Raw genomic sequence first — 26838 nt, forward strand, 5'->3', positions numbered from 1 at the left:
CTTGCCTCCACTTGGTATTCGCTGAAATTCTTCTATTTTCCCCCATGTTTTTGCCATTGCCTTTTCACAGACGGCTGAGCTTAAGGGCTATTTATATTGATTTGCATATTCAAAGAGGCATAATTCTGGGAGGAGTTGGGGAGTGGCAGCAGGCACATGCGCGAGTGTTACTTTTCACACTGACCGGGTTTTATGTAGCTGAAGAACGTGGAAGTTGGCATACGCACAAATTTATGCATCTAGATTTTTTTGTGCGTACGAACATTTCTGCTTTTGTCCATATGCCATGTTTTAGTTTGAATTCTACACACGACGTTATGCATGAGGCCCCAGGAGATTTTACTGAAGGAGCACATATATAAATACAAAATAAGCTCCAGTGCTCCCTGGTTGAACTGAGACACAACAAGCCTCTTTTCTCATCAATTTGTCAGAAGGGATTCAGCATATCTGTATATTGCATTCTTAATAGACCCAAAAGGGGAAAAGGAATAAAACTAGAACCATGCTAGTTGCACCTAAAGATTTTTCTTTATTTGGTGTCCCAATCAGTTTCTTCTAGAGCAAAAGTTAATAATAGCCCTAAAGTGATTGTCACACCAATATCATGTCCCTGGTAACATAATAGGAATGTCTTTCTCATGGTCTGGGATGATGTGATGTTGTGATTAGTTAAACGTTCATCTCTACTACGAATATGTGACAATAACGATCCTATAAATCCTATAATAAATACCCAGAACTAATCAACCCCACCTCCCCAAAACACTCCCCTGTATCCAATCCTGTATTTAATAGGGTGGAGGAGATTTCTTCATTAACACTCACCTTAGTCATGCATTTCAAAAGAGACATTACAGAAAGTACAGAAAACAAATTTTAGCAGGTTTATTATGACTTTTATTTCATATGCACAAATATACCATAAAATCAATGTCTATTAACCTCTTCATTTAACCGTTTTAAAAAAGAAAAGTAATAGAGCTGTTATTTTAAATATTTTTCACATGACATTGGAGACAAACAGCAAAATGAAGCAAATGAAAAGGTCCAGTACAATTTAAAGAAAAAACAATCTCAAAAAGCCTCAGACCATCACCTAACCTACTGTAAATTAATTTGACGTTCTACAGGAATATTCTCTGTCTGTTTATATTCTAAGAGTTTCCCTTGGAAAATCAGGTTGTTAACCACATTTCAAAGATGTGTCCATTAGGGTAATTGTTGATACTAAAAGAGTCTATTGTGGATGAAAGTGCAGGTGTGATTATGTCCTGTAATTGACTGATGTTGGAATCTGAGTTGGCATCTACCTTGTAAATGTTGGAATATATTATGGCTTCCTTTAATCCCTGTGGGTTTAGAAAATACATGGTTTCCTGGATAAATAGAGATCCCAAGGTGTGTCATGGTGAGTATCAAGGCACTGTGGCATTTTTTGTACAGTGATGAACCGCTAATTCCAATGCTAATTTAAAACTGAAAGGGTTTCATCTGATACAATCAGAGGAAGTGGAAAAGCCAGGGGGTGACAAGAAATGTATGTGAATAAACAATGGTAAAAAGAGAATACATTATGAAGGAAATTAAAATGTGCAATCCAGACATTGAAATGCTGACTGAATTTGTCAACGTTACTGCCTTAGGATGATAAGTTATAGCATCCTGATTAAGGTTTATTAGTCCAGCAACAGAAATGAGTCACTCTGTTACCTGAGGAATCATTCTGACCATAGAATGCTGATGGCTTCAACCAGATGAACACTGGAAGGAGCAAACTTCTATAACTATGTTTCTTTTGTGGACAGAACACACTTGACCTGCTGTATTCAAATGTTAATGCCTTTAATGTAAACCTGTGGCACAACTGGGCAGGTCTGACCACATCTTAATAACACCTACAAGCTGTTATGAGATGGCAGCAGCTCTTTTATTATCCAAGTCAGAGGTTCTCTTGTGTATTTCCTTCAGTTTCTTTATCTAAGCATATTTATATATAATCTTCATTTGGATCTTGATCTTTGTTTGTCCGCAAATTCATGTTCCCCTGACACTGCCTTGTGTGGTGTTCCTGCTGTGTTCAGTAGAGGGCAGTAGTGATGGAGGAGGAGAGGAAGTGAGGGGGAGGATCGTTGGATGAGGTTGGAGTGTGGTGATTAAAGAGGATTGAACTAAAGGAGACTATGTGCTGTTTGTACTGGCTGAATACACAACACCTTGGTTGTTACTTTTGTTTACAAACACTGTCAATACCACTCTTTGTGTTTAGATCTGGCGTCGACACCATGCTTTGTGTTTAGATCTGGCATCGACACCTGCTTCGTTGTCGAGACTGTGGTTTTTTGTGTTTCTATCGACTGTCGTTGGCAGCACTTCGTCCAAATCGAATGTTCACCCACTTCTTGGAGTCGGAAGTCAGAGTATATAAGTCGGACACACTTCTGTGATTTTCCATCAGTCGGCGTTTGGAGTTCAAGAAAGAAGCATTGGTTCTTCCTTACTCTTTGGATTGCCACAAAGCAACCTGTGAGATTAGAGAAAGGTTGAGAAGAGATCGTGAGAGGAAACAACAGCGTCATGAAAACTGTGAACGGACTGTGAACAGAGAGAAGCAGAAATGCTCCTCCACCACCACATAATTACTATTCGGACAGTGATTCAGAGTAGGCCATTCCTATCGAATCAATGTCCAAGGGTTTTGTTTTGTAATTTTGTTTCCCTTATAAAAAATCATAATGCTGTGCGACGAAGGGCCCAGTTCACGACTGGCAGCCGCGTTTAAACAGGGAGCCCTTCACAGACAACTTTAACCTCTTAACCGCCCTGTGCCGGATATATCCGGCATCGTAGCATTATTGCTGACGCCTTATTGCCGGAATTATCCGGCACATTTGCCTATGGTTATGTGAATGCCTGGCGCGTAGTATAACTGACGGTTTGGCGTGGGTATTATTACTACATTGTATTGCGACAACTCTGTGGTTGTATTGGCCGGTCACGTGATGTGATTCGGAAGTGAAAGCTGTGAATATGGCGAAACGTAAACTGACTTCAAGTGAGGTTTTGCAGGCGATTTTGGACAATAATTCTGATCATGATTGTAGCAGTTCTGAAGAAGATTTTAGCAACAATGATGATCAGCAACGTGCGCTGCATGATACTGTGAATAACAACGCATCGGATGATGGCGATGAGTGGGTGTATCCCCAACATCTCAACTGGACTGCTGCCCGTGGTGAACTACCTTTTCTGCATCCGTTTGAGGCAACGTGTGGATTTACTGTTGATGTAAACAATTACACTGCTGAGCAGTTTTATGAGCTGTTTGTGTCACCTGACTTGATCAGACATTTTGTTCATCAAACAAATCTGTATGCAGCACAGTTTATTGAGAAAAATCCCAATTTACCTCCATATTCCTGTGTTCGTGCTTGGGTAGACACTGATGAAAACGAAATGAAAAAATTCATTGGGATTTTGATGTTGATGGGAATAATCAGAAAACCAGATATTGAGATGTACTGGTCTACAGATGCTATGTATGCAACACCTATTTTTGCAGCTATCATGAAACGTAACCGATTCTCTTTGCTGCTGAAATTCTTTCATTTGAATGATAACAGCAATGAGCCAGATAAGAAAGATCCAAACCGTGACTGCTTGTTCAAGCTATGTCCTTTGATTGATCATTTATTTGAAACATTTCAGTTGCCCTACATGCCAGGCCCGTCAGTTGCAGTTGATGAAAGTTTATTGTTGTGGAAGGGCCGCTTACAGTTTCGACAGTATCTACCATTGAAAAGGGCACGGTTTGGTATCAAGATGTTTTGCTTAGCTGAGAATTCAGGTTACATTTATAGATTTAGTGTATACACTGGCAAAGAGGATCCTATGAGTAGTATTTCAGCAGTGTTGCCAGATGAATGTAAGGAATTTGGACTTTCAGAGAAAATTGTTGTGTACCTTGCCCTACCACTATTGGACAATGGGTACACCATTTGGATGGATAACTGGTACTCCAGTTGTAGGCTGTTCCATTACCTTCATCATCGTAAAACTACAGCATGTGGCACAATTCGTTCTAACAGGGTCCCTCCAGAAGTTCACAATTCAGTGCCAGAACCGGGTCAGCACATTGCATACCGCAGTGGCCCATTGCTGTGCCTGAAATTTCGAGACAAGAAAGATGTTCAAATGCTAACAACTCAGCACAATGAGTCTGTGCAGGAGGCTCCCTGCAGAAGAGGACGCCCATCACCTACTGATGTCCGTTACAAGCCACAATGCATCATTGAATATAACAGCAACATGGGTGCTGTTGACAAGCAGGACCAAGTATTGGAACCCTATTCGGCTGCAAGAAAAACTATGAAGTGGTATAAAAAGTTATCAGTTCATCTGCTCCAAATGGCAATGCTGAATGCTCACATTCTGTACCAGAAAAATGGAGGCACAAAAACATTTCTGCAGTTTGAACATGACGTCATTGCAGCCTTCATTTTCTCTGGTGAGGAACAACATGCAGATAGAGTAGAGGCAGTGGTGAGGCTCACAGAACGTCACTTTCCGGACAAACTCGAACCAACAACAACTTGGACCAAGCCACAGGCACGCTGTCGTGTATGTTCAAAGAAGGGTCAGCGTAGAGACGTCAAGACCTTCTGCTCAAAGTGTCCCAGCAATCCAGGACTTTGTGCAGTTCCCTGCTTTGGCCTGTGGCACAGCAAACTCAAATACTGGGAATGAAACTATGATTGACCGAACTACTTCGATAGCTTTTGTCTGTTCCGTTTTGTAGTAGACACTAAATCCAGAAGCCTGAGAAAATGTACATTTTTGTGTTTTATTAGGTGTTTGCCCATTTCTAGAACTTGCACAACATTTAGTGGTAAATACTGTTTGAATAAATGTAAAAAAGTAAAAAAAACAAAAATTGTTCAGATTTCGCCCGGCGTGGGGAATATTTAGGGAGTTGGCGGTTAAAGGGTTAACACGCGCAACGTAGTTGGGTGCACATGGCTAGTTTCACTATAATTTGCACTGTGTGTATAATTACATGTAACAAATAAAATTTTATTTGATTTGAAATGCTTTTAAAGTGAATTGCCACAAATACTTGAACTATTACATTTGGTCAGTGGAATGGTGAGGATGCAGGGAGTAGAGTTGGTGAAGGTGGATGAGTTTAAATACTTGGGATCAACAGTACAGAGTAATGGGGATTGTGGAAGAGAGGTGAAAAAGAGAGTGCAGGCAGGGTGGAATGGGTGGAGGAGAGTGTCAGGAGTAATTTGTGACAGATGGATATCAGCAAGAGTGAAAGGGAAGGTCTACAGGACGGTAGTGAGACCAGCTATGTTATATGGGTTGGAGACGGTGGCACTGACCAGAAAGCAGGAGACAGAGCTGCAGGTGGCAGAGATAAAGAAGCTAAGATTTGCACTGGGTGTGACGAGGATGGATAGGATTAGAAATGAGGACATTACAGGGTCAGCTCAGGTTGGACGGTTGGGAGGCAAAGTCAGAGAAGAGAGATTGTGTTGGTTTGTGCAGAGGAGAGATGCTGGGTATATTGGAAGAAGGATGCTAAGGATAGAGCTGCCAGGGAAGAGAAAAAGAGGAAGGCCTAAGAGAAGTTTTATGGATGTGGTGAGTGAGGACAGGCAGGTGATGAGTGTGACAGAACAAGATGCAGAGGACAGAAAGATATGGAAGAAGATGATCTGCTGTGGCAACCCCTAACGGGAGCCGCCGAAAGATGAAGAAGACTGGAACTATTACATTTAGACTGGTTTCTGATTAATAGATTATAAAGGAAATTCAGTTCTCAGATAATTAAAAATGGAAAGAGTAAGAAACATCCATCAGATTAACTTTTACCAACAAAATAATAATTTTCCAAAGCTAGTTATCCCAATAGAAGTCAACACCTTAAGGTTTCGCGAAGGTATTTTATCATTATATTATATACTGGACCGTAAAATCATGATTCTTGCCTTCCCCAACAAGTGATATATGCTACTATATTTTATTTCTGTGACTTCTTCCTAATTAATCATCTGTGTGGATTTCTTCTTGTAGAGAAATTCTTCAAGGATTTTTTTAATGGTTAGCTAGCTGTTGATATGAGCAATACACTCTTTTCTGTTTTATACAGGTTGTGCATCTTGCTGCTTTTTAAATACATGACAGAAAGAACAAAGCATTACTTCGTTTAATAATGAAAAACAAAAAAGATTGATTTTTATCTTTGACTTCAGTTGCTTCAGTGATTCCTATTCTGAGAAGAACATTTCAGCAGGTATGGTACAGGAAAATCAGGTTACATGTTACTTCAGATAGGAACTTGTTACATGATTCCGTTCTTTTTTTTTTTTTTTTACTGGTGCTATATCAATATAACTATGTCAAGTTGAATGTAAAGAGAAGTAAAAAAAAATTATTTGCTACTAGCTGTGTTACCTATCTAAGACGGGATGAAATCTAAATAATCAGCATTAATATCTGGAGGGCACCATGCAATTCATTTGTCTTTGTTATGTGCCATTTGGTATGGGATTCGGAAAAACAGTGTTGATGTTTGTGATGCACGATCTACTGGAATGATAGAGATATAGCAACCAGATGGACACACAGACACTCATCCTTTTATTAAGATGGAAAAGAGAGGAAATTCAAGCAGCCTTACAATCTTTTTACATGCTAGTTAGTTAAAATAACAAGGATCAAAGGGTTTCCATTTTGCTAACACAGTTATCACTCTTAATTACCACTAGGATGCAACTTTTTTGCTCTAAATGTTTTTTTTTTACTTTAATAAGAAGACACTAGACTATTGTACAAATGTTAAATTACAGAGGAATGCTTTACTATATTGCCCACAGCATAAATGATTTTTGGTGATTACATTAAAATTTACCCAAAGTGATGGACACTAATGACAATGGTAGTCATTTCAGTCTACTTCTGATCTCAATTTTTTCACTTTAGTATTTTAGCAATAGTGGCTGTATTTTTTAGTAATATGTCACAAGATACTCTGGGTAAACCTGATCATCATGAAATACAACAAATACTGTTGGATCTGAATCTGAATCCACCAGGCTATCAAACAAGTCATTTTTATTGTTCCCAAAACGTGGAGGAGGGACTTTCATGCCTTTTTTCCCATTAGTGTAGGTCCCAACCAGCACTCGAGCCATGTACATGTAACATAAATTCTGCTTGTCCGGAGTGGCATATTTGGTAGAATATACTGCATTCTTGGCAAAGTAGACACCATAACCATAATAAACTCCTTCGAAGACAAAGACAAAAAGTGAAGAAAACAGTTTTTAAAGATTCAAACAACTTCAACCACTTATTGTTTCACCTATAGGACAATATTGTCAGCTGAATGACTCACAATGCAAGATAAACAGTATTTAAAATACGAAAAAATGATCAAGAGACAGTTAGTGCATTTACATGTGACTTAATAATCTGGTTATAAAGAGAAACCTGGTTTTTAAAATTCCTTGTAAATTCTTATTCTGGTTGGAGAAACTGGGTTAGTGGTCTCTGAGAATCCTGTTTAACAGACATTGATTTCTCCACAATTACCTGGTTAGGCGCCATGTAAATACTTAACCAGGGTTCATTGCATTCTGTTAGCTTCCCACACACTTCCAACAGGCATGTCATAGAAGATGGTTGAAGTGTCTACAGAGATCAATTTCCTGAGGCAAATGCTGAGGTGATCACATAATTACCTCTCCTGGTTGAAATAATCCGCTTCAATAATTCAAAATTTGCTAAATTTATTTTGATGAGCAGTGGCATGGTGGTGCAGTGGTAGCGCTGCTGCCTAGCAGTTAGGAGACCCGGGTTCGCTTCCCGGGTCCTCCCTGTGTGGAGTTTGCATGTTCTCCCCGTGTCTGCATGGGTTTCCTCCCACAGTCCAAAGACATGCTGGTTAGGTGGATTGGCGATTCTAAATTGGCCCGTTTGTGTGTGCTTGATGTGTTTATGTGTGTCCTGCGGTGGGTTGGCACCCTGCCTGGGATTGGTTCCTGCCTTGTGCCCTGTGTTGGCTGGGATTGGCTCCAGAAGACCCCTGTGACCCTGTGTTTGGATTCAGCGGGTTGGAAAATGGATGGATTTTGATGAGCTGAATGTACAATGCTAAGCTCGACTACACAATCACGGAAGCAGTACAATAACACATTGGAAGTAACATACATTAAGTAGTCTGATTACTGTTTAAAGTAACGCAATACTATTTAAGTAAAAATACCTGAGTTTTTATCCCAGTGGCACTAAAAAGCACCACTTCTTTGTAGGGTTCTGTCAAACAGCCAAGCAGAAAATATTGTGCTGTGTGCAATCAGGTAACAGAAACATTTTACGAAATTGTCAATTTAGTTTTCATTCATCTCTTTGCTACAGATATGTTCAAATAGTGTGAACTATCAAAGTAGTCAGTCTTCACACTGCGATTCTTCAGGGGCTCGCTTTAGGGTATGTAAAAAGGAATAAATGTGATTTACTATGTAGCACATAAAAGACTAAATGTATTTATAAAATACAACAAAATTATAATTTTTGGTTGTGTTTCTGGTCATTTTCATGAAGGTTTATATATGGGCATAGGATTTAATAATGAATGCTGGTCAGTCTAATGTACAGTTTTCATACAAAAGAATAAAAAGCAATGCAAAAGTAAGACAATATTTACAGATCAGATTTTACAATAAGTAACTATATAACATATTTAGTTAATTTTTTCTAAGCAATGAGTAATGGAACTAAGTTACTTTCAAAAGTAACGTTCCCCATGCTGCTTGGGAAATACCAGCTCCATGTTTGTTTTTGGATTCGCTTGGACCGATGATGACATTTAACTAATTTTGTGCAGTTTAATAACATCTGAGCATTTTTCATAAGCAGAACTTCATGTTTTAAAGAAATCAGATTTCGTCAGTAACTGGGTCAATGACCTTAAATTGTAAAATTGTGTGAAACCAGGCACTTAAAAAAGTCAAAAAATAAATGTATTTTATGTTCAAAATGTATTCTTGCCTTTTATTTACCAGATATAATAAATTTTAAAATATACTTTTCAGTAATTATATTGGTTGTATAATAGTTTAAAACCAATACATTTACAGTTAAGGAGTGTTTTTATCTTTGTTAAAAATATTCTAAAGAATATTCCAAGATCCAATCCATGCATAGTGCTGCAATCCAATCCAAGATAATTATTTTTCAGATACAGTGCCTATAAAAAGCATTCACCCCCTTGGAAATTTTCACATTGTATTGTCATACAACATTGAATCTCTGTGTATTTAATTTGGCTTTTTTGACACTGATCAACTGAAAGACTCTTCAAAACATAAGTAAAAACACATCTCTGCAAAGTGAGCTACATTAATTACAAACACAAAACAATGGACTGCATAAGTATTTATCAAGCATCTCAGAATAGGAAAACAGCTATAACTGGCTCAAAGTTCTCAGAGTGACTCAAAATTGGTCTTACCCTTAGAAGTAGAAGTAAACGCATTTTATCAAGTTTCCTAATTTAGGAAATTACTCCTAACTTTACTAAGATGCTGTCTTTAGTGAATTGTGAATTAGTGAATTTCTCCTTGGGATTAATAAACTATCTATCTATCTATCTATCTATCTATCTATCTATCTATCTATCTATCTATCTATCTATCTATCTATCTATCTATCTATCTATCTATCTATCTATCTATCTATCTATCTATCTATCTATCTATCTATCTATCTATCTATCTATCTATCTATCTATCCTCTAACTCAAAAGGAGTTGCCAGAAGATGGTGTTTTGGAAAATACTGTTATGCATAGCCCATAAAAGGCTGAATGTTTTGTGAACCATGGATGAAAACAAACTTGTAAAAGATATTAATTATTACAGAGATTGAGTAATATTTGTAACAAATTTTGTTTGTTATGTGATCGATCCATCTACATGGAGAAGTCATGTGTTTTCAATTGAAATTAAAGTGTTGGTAACATTTCTTTTTTGGTCACAGGGAAAAGGCAGCTTTGCAATAGCGATGATTTGTGTATGTCACAACCAACCATTTCTCGAAATTTACACCAAACTATGAATGCCTTTATAAGGTGTGAGGCAATACGCAGATTTATACATTTCCCCACCGCTCCAATGTGAGGTGATGTTAAAGCAAGCTGCATTCATGCAAATAAGTATGCACATATACATCATTGCCCCATTACCTCACACTAAGGAGATAAGGGTTCACATTCTCCGTGTGTTTGCATGGGTTTCCTCCGGGTGCTCCGGTTTCATTCCACAATCCAAAGACATGCAGATTAACTGGATTGGTGATGCTAAGTTGACCCTGGCATTTGTGTTAGTGTGTTCCCCTGAAATAGCCTGGCACCCTGTCCAGAGTCATTTCAATTTGCACCCTATGCATAGCAGGGATAGACCTTTGCCCCCGCCAGGTGCATCCCTGCTCAGAATTAAACAAGTTAGAAAATGACATGATATTGTTATCACTGTGGTGAAACCTTAGCATCAGAAAATTACAAAACGTCATCATGAGTGGCAATTTATGACAAGGGTGTAATTAGTGTAAAAGTTTAATCTGTCACTGTGCTCTGTGCAAATAAATTTTATAAATCTGTCTTTTTCTACTCACATGCACAGTTGACACAGAGCCAGATTTAGCACAGGAGTTCACCATATAAGAACTGCTAGGCAAGCATTTTAAGACAAGACAGTTAGGGACAACTGCGAAGTGGGCAGTCAAACTCAGGACTATCGTATACTATTTTTGTCTGTCAAAGTCAGTATGAAACTGTATCCTCTTTTGTCTTGTTTGGAATTGCATGATCCACCTAAGTGGGGGCCTGCACATGAAGAAAGAGTATAAAGCCTTGGGACATTGCCCGGCACACCATTGAAGCTGATGGAAAGATGGGAGATAACGTCATCCGATCCTGAAAATCCTTCCAACGCAGCGGTGAAAATGGCAGACTCTTCACATCGGGCCCCCACTTCCAAACTGGGTTCTTGCCTTTGGCTTCCTTCGTCTGTTATGCAGCGTAAGCCGTCATTAAAGAAAGCTAAGTTATTTCTCCTATGTGATTTCTTACCGCTGTATCACTAAGGAAGGGGTATTGCATTTTTATATTATATCTATGTAGATTCGGATTATGTAACATGCCGCAATTACAAAAGAACTCATTCCAACAAAGAAGCTAACGCCCCCTGCTGGATACAAAGGGGTGCTATAAAATCATGATGCCAATCATTTTGAGATATGAATTCCAAGTCTTAGCTGGGATTAGAACTTAGGACCCTTAGTAAATACTTCTTATGTTCTGCTCTCATATCCTCATACATACTTATTTGTCATATTCTGTGACTTTTAGTGCAACTTCTAGGAATAATTCTGAGAAGCTTGATAAATAAGGGCCCAGATTTCAATCCAAGTAAGAATTTGTTAATAGACTTGAAAAAGGCTCTTCACTTTCAGTTCCCACAGAACCTCAGAGAACTTCAGCAGTTTTGCAAGGAAGAACAGAAAAGAATGGCAGTGTCCAGATGTAAAAAGCTTATACAAAGAGAGTGACCCATGCACATAGACCCAAGGCTATCAAAGTTGTGTCTTTTAAGTACTAAATTGAAGGGGGGTGAATAGTTTTTATAGGCATTGCATATAGAAAGATGATTTTAATATACATGTTTTTGCACAACTGCATGATCAAGTGATAAAATAGATACTTGTTGTTGTCTTAATTGCACAATGGTATAGAGCACATTCTGTTTACAGAGCATTTAATGAGGATTTGTGTAATTTGTGCCAGAATATGATGTGCATTTAACACTTTCAGGGGTGCCAATACATTATTTTCAATTTACAGAATATACTGTCTAATAGACGTGACAATGTCAGGTGTACACCAAATTGAATTCAACAAAGCAACAACAAAAATGAAACGTCCTTTTAAAGACTCAGTATTTATATTTTTAGACTCAAGTGAAGTAAAAAGTATATGACTAATCTAATATAATGTTGCACAATATTATACAAACATAATTGAAAACTGCTGAGAGTAAAATCTGTCACATGTATTTATTTATGAAGGCAATGTCACTCTTACCATTCTTTCCAGCAAAACTCCTGTTAAAACCATTTCTTTCAATCGCACTGCAGGAGTCCTTAGTTGTGCCATGAAACAGGTTCATCTCATTTACCAGCGAGTCACCATTCTTTTCTAGCAGGTGTTGCTTTTTGAGCTGGTAAGCCTGCCATAGGAATACATTCTGAATTCTTTCAATCTAAAAATAAAAACACTAAATAAATAAAGTAACAACATATAGTGGTGGTACATTAATACATGTCACTGTGTCACAACTCTAGAGACCTCGGTTCAAACTTCAGTTAAATCAAAGTCTATGTAGAGGCTTGACTTATTTCATATGGTCACTCTGGCTTTCTCCCACATTCTAAGACATAAAGATAAAGTTAACTGCTTACTTTTATGTATAACTACAGGTATGTGTGTGGTAGTAATCCAATTCAAAGTTGCTCATGCCTTAGAGCCTACTTTTTGAATAAACTGCACCATCCTATAACAGTGAAACAAATAAATGTTTAGAAAATTAGCACTTATATAAGGGTGTGAGGCCTCTAAAGCATTTTACAGCTTTTTTTAGTGTTTATCTCTATAAAATATCAAGGACAGCAGGACCTGGGGAGACACTGCAGGGTTTTCCTGCTTGTCGGGAAGTTGAGACAGACCACTACTCAGACAGTAGGTTGGAAAGCCAAAAAGCCATCATGGATTTGGCACAAAGCACTGCCTGAGTAGAAGGCTGGTGGTGAGTGTAAGCAGGAATGTTCATCTTTGCCGTGCCACAATCAGGTGAATTTGGCTGTTTAAGGAAACAGCTCTATGCCTGGGGGGCCAAGGAGACACAGAACTTCCTAATTATCAATTGGGCATTGTTACAGTTTGGTAGTCTTTAAAAATTATTTGCAGGTGTTATACATTTTGCTGTGGGTGGAGTGGTGATAGTGCTACAATCATGAAGTAAGCAGACCAGGATTCATGTCATGGTCCATCCCTGTGTGGAATTTGCATGTTCTCCTCGTCTCTGTGTGGGTTTCCCCTGAGTACTCTGGCGTTCTCCTACATTCCAAAGACATGCAGTTTAGGTGGACTGGTGACACTAAATTGGTCCTAATGTCAAGTGTGTTTGTGTTTTGTATGTGTGAGTGTATTCACCTTGTGGTGGACTGGCGCCCTGTCCAGGATTTGTTTCAGCCTTTGCACCCTATACTTGCTGGGATATGCTACAGGCCTATTCAGCCATGCTCAGGATTAGGCAGACTTAGAAAACAATATAGTATGGAATACATTTTGTTTGAATTTCTTAGTCTGTTCTCTGGAGGGTTTTAATCACAGTGAATTTGAATTTAGCATTAATTCATCTTGGAGTTTAGTCTGAAACAATATATTACATTTTGTTAATGTTACATCTTTGTAAATATCACATCACCGTTTTTGGCTCTGCCTTATTCCACAGCTTGGCAGTACAGGTGTGACCTCAGATGCTTCCTTTAAAAGAACCTTCATTTGCACAGCAAAGTTAGTTTGATGTTAGGTGTGGAGAACAAGGAAAGGCTCACAAGGATCAGTTTAGATTGGAGGAAAAGCAGATCAAGAGCAAAGAGAGGGGAAAAGTTAAAGGGTGAGGGAAGATTAGAAAAGATTCCAGCTGTATGCCTTAGGACCACATCATGTTTGATTTCTTTTCCAGTGATTTTTCAGTTATAATCTTCATTTACATAATCTTAGAGAGTCAGAGGCAGTCCATGGTGTGCTCCCATGAAGATGGTTGCACACGCCCAGCAAGTCACTCCAACTAATCCACGACTTGCTCCAAAAAAACAGGTTTGGGTTTATCTTAAGTAGTAGGTGTGGGCTCTGTGCTTTCTAGTCATTGGGTATGTTAGACTTGCCGGCTGCCGGGTGCAGGTCTTGGACCATGTCAAAAAATTGTGTGCCAACCTTCCAGCATGGTTGTGCTTACTCCTTTGGATCAGCCAATAGTCCAAACCTGAAGGAGTCTACATTCAGCCATAAACTCTGCATTTTTTCCCATTCTGTCCTGATATGTAAATCATGAGACATCAGACAGATGAGCTTCTCCTCAGTTTATAAGATTCAGAACACCCACATTTCTTATTTCACGTCATTACATTATATGCATTGTATCTCCCAGTGAGCTTTCATTGGTTATCAGCTCTCATGCACAAAGAGCCCACCCCTACAGCTAAAGACTAAATGGTACCTATTTGATATTGTCAGGGTGAGCTGAGAAGTAGTTGGAGTGAGTCACTGGATATGTCAGACTAGATGACTGCCATTCACGAGAGTGTGTCACCGAATGCCTCTGATTTGCTATGTATTATGTAAATGATAGCTATGACTGAAAAAAACACACTGAAAAAGAGTACACCTTCAGCCCATGAAAAAGCAGATCACTACTCACTACTCTTTCTGGGTGCAAAAGGAGAATGGAGCAACCATGTTTACTCCTAGAAAGCAACAAAAGAAACTGACTAATAAAAGTCACATTATCACAAAAGTGTAGAGAATTATTCTCATATAATTCATGTGGCCAAAACAGTGAAAAATTTCAAAGAGGACCTCCCACCAATGAATGCCCCCACTGCTAGATGATATTTCTGTGGGGAATACTGCCTTTAAACTAAAACCATAGAGGAACACTGGCAAATTGCAGCCATTAAACTTCATCCCTGTTTTACTTACATCCTAAATCTGTAAATTAAGGGTTCAAGGACTTTTTATGCAATTCATGAGCAGCCAATAATCCTTTAGAATTCTCTGATATAATTCAGAATTCATTGTTCCATCAACAAAGGCAAGCCGTCCTGGCCCAGATGCAGCAAAACAGGCCCAAACCATGATGCTACCACCACCATGTTTCACAAATACCACCACCATGTTTCACAGATGGGATAAGGTTCTTATGCTGGTATGCAGTGTTTTCCTTTCTCCAAACAGAGCACTTTTCATTTAAACCAAAAAGTTTTATTTTGGTCTCATCCGTCCACAAAACATTCTTCCTATAGCCTTCTGGTTTGTCCACATGATCTTTAGCAAACTGCAGACGAGCAGCAATGTTTTTTTTGGAGAGCAGTGGCTTTCTCCTTGCAACCCTGCCATGCACACCATTGTTGTTCACTGTTCTCCTGATGGGTTGACTCATGAACATGAACATTAGCCAATGTGAGAGAGGCCTTCAGTTGCTTAGAAGTTACCCTGGGGTCCTTTGTGACCTCGCTGACTATTACACTCTTTGCTCTAGGAGTGATCTTTGTTGGTTGACCACTCCTGGGGAGGGTAACAATGGTCTTGAATTTCCTCCATTTGTACACAATCTGTCTGACTGTGGATTGGTGGAGTCCAAACTCTTTAGAGATGGTTTTGTAACCTTTTCCAGCCTGATGAGCATCAACAACTCTTTTTCTGAGGTCCTCAGAAATCTCCTTTGTTCGTGCCATGATATACTTCCACAAACATGTGTTGTGAAGAGTAGACTTTGATAGATCCCTGTTCTTTAAATAACACAGGGTGCCCACTCACACCTGATTGTCATCCCATTGATTGAAAACACCTGACTCGAATTTCACCTTCAAACTAACTGCTAATCCTAGAGGTTCACATACTTTTGCCACTCACAAATATGTAATATTCTATTATTTTCCTCAATAAATAAATTACCAAGTATGATATTTTGTCTCATTTGTTTAACTGGTTTCTCTTTATCTACTTTTAGGACTTGAGTGAAAATCTGATGATGTTTTAGGTCATATTTATGCAGAAATATAGAAAATTCTAAAGGGTTCACAAACTTTCAAGCACAACTGTATATGGATCGAATGCCTCAAAACCAAGAAGCCTTATTGTACGTTTCAAAAAATTACAATCTAAAGAAAATCTGATGCCACTTCTCAGACTAAAACAAAAGATTATATTTGAAAATAACCACATTCACATTTTCCCTGATTTCTCACCTTCAACAGCTGCTAAACGTGCCTTTTACAGCATTAAACAGTGCTTACATAAAGCCAGATACAGCCTCTTGTATCCTGTTAAACTAATAGTGGACATTCAAGACAAGTTCTAATTTTTTAGTTCTCCAGATGAAGTAGAAAAAGAGCTAAAAAATTTGATCCTGACACTTTTTGAAGTACGATTGTGAATTGCATCATGTCCTGGCAAGGCAACGAAGATTTTACCTGTAATTTGGCCTATTTGCAATTTCCATTTCCTTCCCTGCTACTTTAACGTCTTAATTACAATTATAATCATATGTATATGTGTATGTGTATATATATGCGGGAGGAGAGAAAGAGAGCAAGCTATTTCTGATCTGTCCTTTTTATCCCCACAATTGTAAGTGCCAACACAACAATAGGCTTCATCACAATAACTCCTGGCAATATTGGAAATTAAGGATATAAAATGACAACAACAGTTCAGAAGCAATGTCTCTATGACCAAACTGTGAGCTTTGTGAGCTGGAATATCAAAGGACTCAATCATGAATTAAAGAGGAAGAAAGTATTACTGTTTTCCCCAAGAAAAATAATGACATATTGCAATGTGCATCATACAGACCAATCTCACTTCTGAATAATGATGTTAAGATGCTCTCCAAAGTTCTAGCTAGAAGGATTGAGCAAGTGCTCCCTTTGGTAATATCACAAAACCAAACCGGATTTATTAAATGTAGAGAGTAAGCTTCCAATCTTCAAAGCCTATTTAATGTAATATTTTCACCCATAAAGTCTAATACTCCGGAGATCTTATTATCTTTGGAAGCAGAAAAAGCATTTGACATGGTTGAATGGGACTACCTATTCACCACATTGCATAAATTTGGGTTTGGTCCGAACATTTGTGCATGGATCAAATTACTGTATACTAGTCCAGAAGCTTCCATTTGTATTAATGACATTATTTCAGACTACTTCAAATTAGAACATGGTACTAGACAAGGATGGCCCTTTGTCATCACTGCAATTTCCAACTGCCATTGAGGCATTGGCTGTTCACTTTCAAAATGCATCAGAAATAAACAGATGATATGGTACTGAATATTAGCTCTCCATCTTACTTTAGCAGGAAGAATTAACACTACCAAGATGAATATCCTACCTAAGTTTCTCTTTCTGTTTCAAATCAACTCCATATAAATAAACAAATCAATTTTTAAGAAATTAGATTCAATCATAACCTAATTTATTTGGACTTTGAAATATCCACGCATCTAAAGGGCAACCCTACAATGACCTAAATCAGAAGGTGGCATGGCTTTACCTAATTTTTAGTTTTATTATTGGGTGGCAAATATACAAGCTATAAAAACCTGGATACTGACACAAGAATCTCTTACTCAACATTTCAGAATAGGAGTGGAAGGCAGCTATGCACAGAATTCTCTCTAGCTTGATATGCGCAAAGAATTCAATTATTCAACTTAAAGTCTTTTATCGAGCACATCTATCTCCTTTAAAATTGTCCAAAAATGTTTCCAGGGCAAGGTCCAACCTGCAAACGTTGCAATCGAGCACCAGCCACAGTAAGCCACATGTTTTGGGCATGTACCAAATTAACATCATTTTGGGCAAAAATTTTAAATGTCTATCATGCAGCCTTGGTCACAATCACTCCTAATCCATTAATAGCTGTGGTGTACTCACAGATGGGCTTAAAGCGGAGAAGGACAAACAAACTGTAATTGCCTTTCATTCACTGTTAGCACATATACTTATCTTGCTGAACTGGAAGAATCCTAGCCCACCTCTTTTAAGTCAGTGGGTAACTGATGTTATATACTATTTAAAATTGGAAAAAATCTAATTCTCACTTAGAGGATCTGTTCAAAATGTTTTTTAAACCTAGCAGGATCTAATCAATAACATTTTAGAATAAGCATTTATATTGGGGAGAAGGACTCATGTTCCACTTTACTACTCTCAAAGTTTTTACTCTGGCTGTTGGACTTCCTCTCTTTCTCAAGGGTGGAGGTTGAATTGAATATAGTTTTCTTAAGTTTGTCTTGATTGTATAAAATGTTACATGCTTTTAATAAATTCAATAAAACATAAAAAAAAAATAATTAAAAAAATAAAAGCAAATTTGAATCTGAATAGAAAAACCATTACCGCTACTGGTCATGGTAATTTAAACCAGTTTACAAGAAAGCAACTTACAGTTGTTTTGGCATGCAGGATGTACTCAGTGATTAGTAGTGCTGCAACCCAGATTCTGAGTGATGGGTCCAAACATTGTTCATCAGTTATTCATTCTTTCATTTTAAGAAAGCCTTACCTTGACTGCTGTCTTATTCACAGCTGTTTTTTTAAAAAGTTCATCCACTTTTTGGAATTCAGCTGAATTTGAGTCCAGAGAAGTTTTCAGAAAGAGATTGTCCCTCATTGGTGTCCATGATGGGGGGAAACTTGAAACTGTGTGAAATATAAATTTGAAGTTTTAATAATAACAGAAAATAATGATTGATACAGACATTGTATGGGTGGAGGATGGAACTGTGGAGAACATGGTGGCTGTATTTACCCCTGAGGTGGGACTCCTCCTGTGTGGAATTCCTAAGATTTACTCTTCACAGGACACAGACATGTTTGAGTGAATATTTTAACTATTGACAATAAGCTACGCAAACCCACCAAGACATGGAATCGTTTAAATCAAGGCGCGAGTCGAAAAACACCATCCCATACTATTAGTTAACGATTAACACATTTCTATATGTATTGTAAGCATACAATACAACTGATAATATGTTGCGCTTATTTATCTGGTGTACCGACATTTTTGCGCGTTTAACGGCTGAAATCTAAGGTGGTTTGTGCCCTTCAGAATGAAAACAGTTAGCATTTACCTTTTTAATAAAAGGCGAGCTTTTAAGCCTGAGAAATCACCCCGTAAATGCACACGTTTAATTGCACATGTGTTAATATGTATGCTTACACAGTATTAAAAGACACTCAAAAATTAACGTCATTTACCTTCGTTCCCGCGTTTGACTCGTGCTGTAAATCTCTTCCTTGTTTTTAGTTCACGTGATTACGTAGGAGGCGTGATGACGCGATACGTGACTCCACCTCCTCCATTAGAGTATATGGACAAAAAACAGGTTCCAGTTACGACCATTACGCGTAGAATTTTGAAATGAAACCTGCCTAACTTTTGTAAGTAAGCTGTAAGGAATGAGCCTGCCAAATTTCAGCCTTCTACCTACACGGGAAGTTGGACAATTAGTGATGAGTGAGTCAGTCAGTCAGTCAGTCAGTCAGTCAGTGAGGGCTTTGCCTTTTATTAGTATAGATGATGTGAGGTTACTGTAACAGAACACTGTCTGGCTCCATGTCAGGGGAACTCTTTTCACTTTACAGAGCAACAGTCTTAATTCCAATTTAGCTTTGTTGTATATTTTGGTAACTGCTGCATCCAAGAATAACTGTTGTGATGGAATAACCTACTACCACTTGATAGTATGAATTATGAATCCTGCATTCTCAACTACATTATATGGAAGAAGATTCTTGCAAATAAAATATATAATTGACTTTGTTATCTGCTTTGTGTTATCCCAACTGCTGTGTCCAGAGTTTGCTGCTTATACAGCATAGCTGCGGGCTTGGTGCCATTAAAGTTTATCTCCAGGTGGTGTTGAATGAGATGCATGTAAACAATTTTAGTATTGCCACAATACTTGACTTTGCCATAGCAAATTTTGCATATGGCCATAATCATCTCAAGTTCACTGTTTAGTTTATGAAATCAAAAGTGAGTCCAGGCTTTAGATTTAAATTGCGATGGCACCATATAAATCTGATGATATCCTCAATCAGTTATGTTTTCTTTATGCACATTTTCACAATGTACATTTCATTTGCAGCAACCACATATGGATGTTACTGCAGCAGCAAAAGAAAATATATGTAGTATGTAGCCTACAAAAACTACAATTTGCTGTTGCCTTCTTACTTACACTAACTTTCCTGAGTGCTAAGATTTGATTTATCAGGTAAATATTTTTTACACACTACTTCCTTCATACTAAGAAAACTTTTTCCTGAATACCACCCATCACTAATTGTTTACTTATTCACTTGCCTGCGTTTACCACTTCTTGACCTGCTTAGCATCCCTCAGTTGATTTCTATTTACCTACTGCACAGCCTCTTTCTTTTACTTCTTTACCTGAAAGCCTCTCCCGCTAACTATGGTATATTGAAATAAATATTTTCTTACTTATAAATGAACTTGTATGTGCTCGCTCCCTACTGTGATTAATAATTAACTTCTTTCCATTAAGGAAGCACAGCTACTCTTAACTTTTTGTCACTATGAGACTGACTATTTCCTCAATGAATTGCTTGTTCCTGCAATTGCTTTGTCTTCTGTCCAACTAGCAGAAGCTACAAATTTGAAATCATTTTTTCTCAACATTCAACTATAATTGCTCCTGTGAGATATTCCTCATTTGCTTAAACTGAAAATGTTCAGCTCCTTTATTTTCTTCGCATAGCTCATACCTCTCAGTGCCAGAATCATCTTGTTTTCTCCTTTTCTGGTCTTTCTGTACCACTACTACATCTTTTTTTGTAATATGGAGCCCAAAACTTAACACAGTACTCAAGGTGAGTCTTCACTAGTGTGTTATCAGACTTCCCATTGTGCATTCAAATGTAACATTTCTACTTCTTATGTGTAACACCTTACATTTACTAATATTAAATTTCATATGTGACAAATCTGCCCAAGCCTGCATGCTGCCAAAGTCCCTCTATAGAAATTTAGATGATTCTACATTAGCTACCTTTCCCCCAAGTTTGGTATCATCTTTAACCTTAACCAGCATGTTATTTATATTCTTGTTTAATTGTGTATTTATATTAAAAAGAGAAGTGGCCTCAACAACAAGATTACATCTCTGTTGAATTGTTGGCTGCTACACCTTATATATGGTGATGTTTGACAAAGCATGGGTATCCTTTGCATAAAAAAGTTAATTTACCGCAAAATGCTGCAAAGCTCTCATAAGGTTGATGTTCACTTTTAACAATGCTGACATTAATTTTCTACATTCTTTTTTCATGTAAAGATGTAGGCATTTGAAGATTTTCAAGAAGTCTAGAATAAAACAACTCACCCAGACTGTTCTCAATCCTTTTCAATTCAATTTTCTCTGATGAATCTAGGGTAGTTGCAACCATTTTCCTCAAGTTAATATTGAACATTCTCATAGACTCATCTGTTACCATAACTTGTATAGACTTATTGCTGAATGCTTCCTCTAGGATGAAGTTTGCTTCCAAGGTGAAAGGTATGAATTGGTTCTTTTCATGGTAGTACCATTGCACATCACATCTGACCAGTTCCTGGTTTCTCTTTTCTAGCTCCTTTTTCAAAAAGCCATTTACAAGTAGCTGAACTTGTTGGACAATGTATATCACATCATCTCGAAGACCTCTTAGCAACAGCCTGCTTTTACCATGATGATCAACGGAAACATGAACACTTTTGTTTTTTGCAGTCTCCAAAAGCGTTTGGATATCTTGAACACTAAGGCTGTAGATATTGTCATCCTGCAGACTTTCTTCATGGTAGACAGAATTGAATACAGATTCTAGACTATCTTTGGCCGCTTTCACATAATTTGTGTCCCATCCAATTACATTAAAAAGAGTTGGTGGCACATCTTCATCTGGGATGAGTGATAAGAAGTCAATTGAAGGTTTGCAGTCATTTTTTGTTTTAAATTTTTTTTTCTCCTTTAGTTTCATCTCTGTGAAATGAAAAAAAAAACAAAAATCTGCTTTTGGAAAAATAAATTATGTTCTGTCCATTATTCGTATTCCAAATTCAAATTCAACAATAACTACATTATCACTGATAGGAGTGAAACCAGAATAAAAAGTAAAAACTGGCTAGCAAAATTATTTAAGTGGGATAAACACAGGCAGAATGCTAAGAACAAGTAAACATACTCTTCTATTACTCTTTCCAAAGCAGAAACTACACTGCCAACCTTAAAGAAACAATATGATCTCAACTCTTCTAGTCTGGGACTGTGCCTTGTCACCTATGCTTCTACATGTTCACCTTTTCACCTGTGCTTCTAGATGTTCACCTCACATCTAGCCTCCTAACAGTTACATAGGCAACATGACCTTACTATTCATTGCTTGGAACCATAAAGTACCCTCTCACTGGAAGAATGTGTTCCCACCTCCAGTCATCCCCTTCTGTGGCATTCTCTCTCTCTCTCCTGATGAGATGGTCATGGGTACCCAGCCACTGCTGGGTCACCTGCTGTATGTCATCGTGGGGAAATAATTTTACCGTTTCTACAACTCTGTCTAATTTGTGCTAAAGTCCTCACCTGATTTCCTACTGGAAAACCCAGTATGTATAAAGGGCATACCTTCCTAACAGACCCTGCATTTCAGTGCTAGCATGAATGAGGAAGAAGTCTGTTTGATGTTTGGAGGTCTTCTAGGGAATTAATGGACATATCCAGGGTCATTTTGTGCCCTTTCCTCTAGCTGCAAAATCTAACATACTGTGACAATACATTATATTTTTCAAACTTTTAACATTGCATTAAACAATAGTAATTAGAGTATTGAGAAAAAGAGTACAAAAAATCAGACGCATCAGTAGGCTTTGCGCCCTAGACACCAAGTAACCTGAACTATTCTATAACATTCCAGTAATTAATTACCACTCTGATGCTGATCTTTCTGATCATAAAATAGGTCTTTATGATAGCAATTGACAAGAAGAATTCATAATTATGTGCAGAATTACAGTATTTGCCATAATTCTCAAGATATTATCAAAAATTAATTTGCGGGTTCCTCTAGAGTGCCTCTTTCTCCAGCATGATTTGGTTCAAAGACTAATCAGCACATCGTCATCTCATAACTGGTTTAAGTTTCAAGTTTGGTATTTTTCCATCCAGCCATTTCAGCTCTAGACTGTCCTCAAGAAACTGTGGCACACAGGCACACACCCATAGTCGAGATGTCAATGTTTTCGGTATCAGGGGACCCTAAAACCTCAAGATTTGTCGAAAACTGGAGATCAAAATTTTTGATGAATTTGGGTTTGGACTGAACATTTGTGCATGGATCAAACTACTGTATACCAGTCCTGTATCTTCAGTTTGTATTCAGTTCAGACTGCTTCAAACTAGAATGTGGTACTAGACAAGGATGCCCCCTGTCACCACTGCTATTTACAATCACCATTGAGCCACTGGCAGTTCACTGTCGAAATGCTTATGAGATAAAGGGGATTATCAGAGAAGGACTTAAACAGAAAGTATCACTATATGCAGATGATATGGTACTATATACATTAGATCCACAAAGTACTGTTCCTGCAGTCCTAACAACACTAGCAAAATTTCAAAAGATTTCTGGAGTCAAAATTTATTTGAATAAAAGTGTGCTCTTTCCAGTGAACTCTCTAGCACACAACATTAGACTGGACACCTTCCCTTTTATCATTGCAGATCAGTTTAAATACCTAGGAGTAAACATCACAAGTAAACATAAAGCTCATTATCAACAGTTGCCATGCACAGAATTCAGTCAAGCTCCATATGAGCAAATCATACAATTATTCAATGTAAAATCTTTTATCAAGCACATCTGTCTCATTTAAAATTGTCCAAAATGTTTCCAGGGCTGAGCCAACCTGCGAACGTTGCAATCAAGCTCTAGCCTCATTGGGCCTACACCAAATTAGCATCATTTAGGAGCAAAATCTTGAAATGCCTTTCAGACAGCCTTGGTGTCACAATCACTCCTGATCCATTAACAGCTGTGTTTGGTGTACTCCCAGATGGGCTTAAAGTGGAGAAGGACATTGGTAAATGAGTTTCAGATGTCCTAAAAGGTGGCCTGCACTTTAAGAAATCTGAAATTGATTTTTAGATATCTCTAAATGTTAATTTGGTGTACCTTAGAGACCAAGCCACTAGGCTAAACAAGACTGTAAATTGTATTTTTAAAGTTATTTTTTTTTTTCAGTTATCTAGTTGAGGTACGGTGCCAATTAATATTTAATATTTGTACTCCAATGAACTTTGCACAGTGCTTTTAGACTTAATTTATTGTCTTTACTTTCTGCTATTGATGCTCCTTTTCACATTAAATGTTATTAAACCTAAAAGTTATACAGATGGTTAACCCCTTAACCGCCCTCTGCCGGATATATCCGGCACCGTTGTTTTAATGCTAAAGCCATACTGCCGGAATTATCCGGCACGTTTGCCTGTGGTTATATGAATGCCTGGCAAGTAGTATAACTGACGGTTTGGCGTGGGTATTATTACTACGTTGTATTTCGACAAGTCTGTGGTTGTTTTGGCCGGTCATGTGACGTGATTCGCATGTAACAGCTGTGAATATGGCGAAACGTAAACTGACTTCAAGTGAGGCTTTTGCAGGCGATTTTGGACAGTTCTGATCATGATTGTAGCAGTTCTGAAGAAGATTTTAGTGACAGTGATGAGCAGCAACGTGCGCTGCATGATATTGTGAATGAAGACGCATCGGATGACGGCGCTGAGTGGGTGTATCCCCAGCATCTCAGCTGGGCTGCTGCCCGTGGTGAACTACCTTTTCTGCATTCGTTTGAGGGAACGTGTGGCTTTATTTTTGATGTAAACAATTACACTGCTGAGCAGTTTTATGAGCTGTTTGTGTCACCTGATTTGATTAGACATTTTGTTCATCAGACAAATCTGTATGCAGCACAGTTTATTGAGAAAAATCCCAATTTACCTCCACATTCCCGTGTTCGTGCTTGGTTTGACACTGATGAAAACGAAATGAAAAAATTCATTGGGATTTTGATGTTGATGGGAATAATCAGAAAACCAGATATTGAGATGTACTGGTCTACAGATCCTATGTATGCAACACCTATTTTTGCAGCTGTCATGACACGTAACCGATTCTCTTTGCTGCTGAAATTCTTTCATTTGAATGACAACAGAAACGAGCTAGATAAGAAAGATCCAAACCGCGACCACTTGTTCAAGCTACGTCCTTTGATTGATCATTTATTTGAAGCATTTCAGTTGCCCTACATGCCAGGACCGTCAGTTGCAGTTGATGAAAGTTTATTGTCGTGGAAGGGCCGCTTACAGTTTCGACAGTATCTACCATTGAAAAGGGCACGGTTTGGTATCAAGATGTTTTGCTTAGCTGAGAATTCAGGTTACATTTATAGATTTCGTGTATACACTGGCAACTTGCACAACATTTAGTGGTCAATACTGCTTGAATAAATGTAAAAAATGTAAAAAAAAATGTAAAAAAGTAAAAAAACGAAAATTGTTCAGATTTCGCCTGGCGTGGGGAATATTTAGGGAGTTGGCGGTTAAAGGGTTAATTTAATACTAAGTTAAAAATTCCATCATCATTGCACAAAAATGCAGAGGTTAATTGTTAATCTATATCATTTCAACCTATCTTCACGCTCATCACAGCACACCAGTTCAACCCATGGCTGTGGTATGCTATCTATGAGTAATCACCAAAAAACTGACACCACTGGATTTTTTTACATTTGAGATTATATAACTATGATGAAAACTTAACCATCCACAACAGAGGATTATCACAGCTGTAATATTCAACAGGTATGATGGCACATTGCTGTAATATTTTTCAAGCCCGGAATGGTGCTAATATTAGCACTTCTGAACACACAAAAAATATATATTCAGTTTCATTGCATTTTATGTAATATCCACTTCATTACAAATTACTAATATAATCTTCAGAATGAACACTAATAACTTCATAATTAAATTCAACATAATAACATTTGTTTTTACAGCCATAAAATGTTTTCATAATTCACAGACGCATTGACATAGGTCAAAAATTAGAATTTAACTGTAAAAAGGTATAATTGTAAAAATGATGTAATTTACTTTTTGCAGCTTCATTACGTTTTGTGTTTCCATAGCATGACTCCACAGTTGACTTGAAGGACTCGAAAATATCTTTCTTAAAGAGGACAATCCTGACCACAGAGACAGTATTGACATTTTGATTTGTCAATGCAGCGGAAATACCTTTCAACATTGCTTTGGCCACTGCATTAGGATTTAAACCACCTGCCCCTGCAAAACAGTATTCGAAAAGAGGCATCTTAATAAATATTCATAGCTGAACAGTACAATGTGAGACCTGAACACTCCCAAAAATGTATTATGTAACTAAGTAACATATAATCAAATTGAAGAGTTGTCTTCCCCAGGATTCTTCAACACAGGTTACATTAAAATATTATCTTAAATGTCAGATCTGTTCTGGTCAGTTTCAATGATTACATATCATATGTTCTGGACATCTGATCCCATATTAGTTTCTTTCCTCTTTAGGTGTACAGTACCAGTGAGTAAATAAAGGAATACATACTGGTTGCTGTTTCAGCCATCAGTGATAACATGATACCAAGTGGTCAGGGATAAATTAGCCTGCAAGATTGATATGTGCAATGTGACACAAGTAGTTACAAATTCATTCGCACCAGAGCTATTTTAACATATACAGTATATATTTAAATATTTATTCGACATGTCAGGAAAACAATTGAAAATCTGTTTTGCACTGGTATTCACTAAAGTAAGAAAGCAAACTCTACACAAAATATCTTCAACTGCATACATTTCACAAATTATAATATATTAAC

General features: G+C 37.7%; 1 protein-coding gene across 1 annotated transcript in view; it reads right to left on the bottom strand.

Moving 5' to 3' along the window:
* Positions 1-6627: 6627 nt before the first annotated feature.
* The window catches only part of LOC114645753 (protein mono-ADP-ribosyltransferase PARP14-like), a 70577-nt gene continuing 50366 nt past the window's right edge, over positions 6628-26838 (bottom strand). The window contains exons 11-15 of the mRNA XM_028793582.2: positions 26075-26266; positions 21269-21904; positions 18421-18557; positions 12151-12328; positions 6628-7297 (exon numbers count right to left, since the gene is read on the bottom strand). Coding sequence (XP_028649415.1) covers positions 7017-7297; positions 12151-12328; positions 18421-18557; positions 21269-21904; positions 26075-26266 — 1424 coding nt within the window. The 3' untranslated portion in view covers positions 6628-7016. The remainder of the gene's footprint in view (positions 7298-12150; positions 12329-18420; positions 18558-21268; positions 21905-26074; positions 26267-26838) is intronic.

The sequence above is a fragment of the Erpetoichthys calabaricus genome, chromosome 2 (genome assembly GCF_900747795.2).
Source record: "Erpetoichthys calabaricus chromosome 2, fErpCal1.3, whole genome shotgun sequence".
Classification (NCBI taxonomy): Eukaryota; Metazoa; Chordata; class Cladistia; order Polypteriformes; family Polypteridae; genus Erpetoichthys; species Erpetoichthys calabaricus.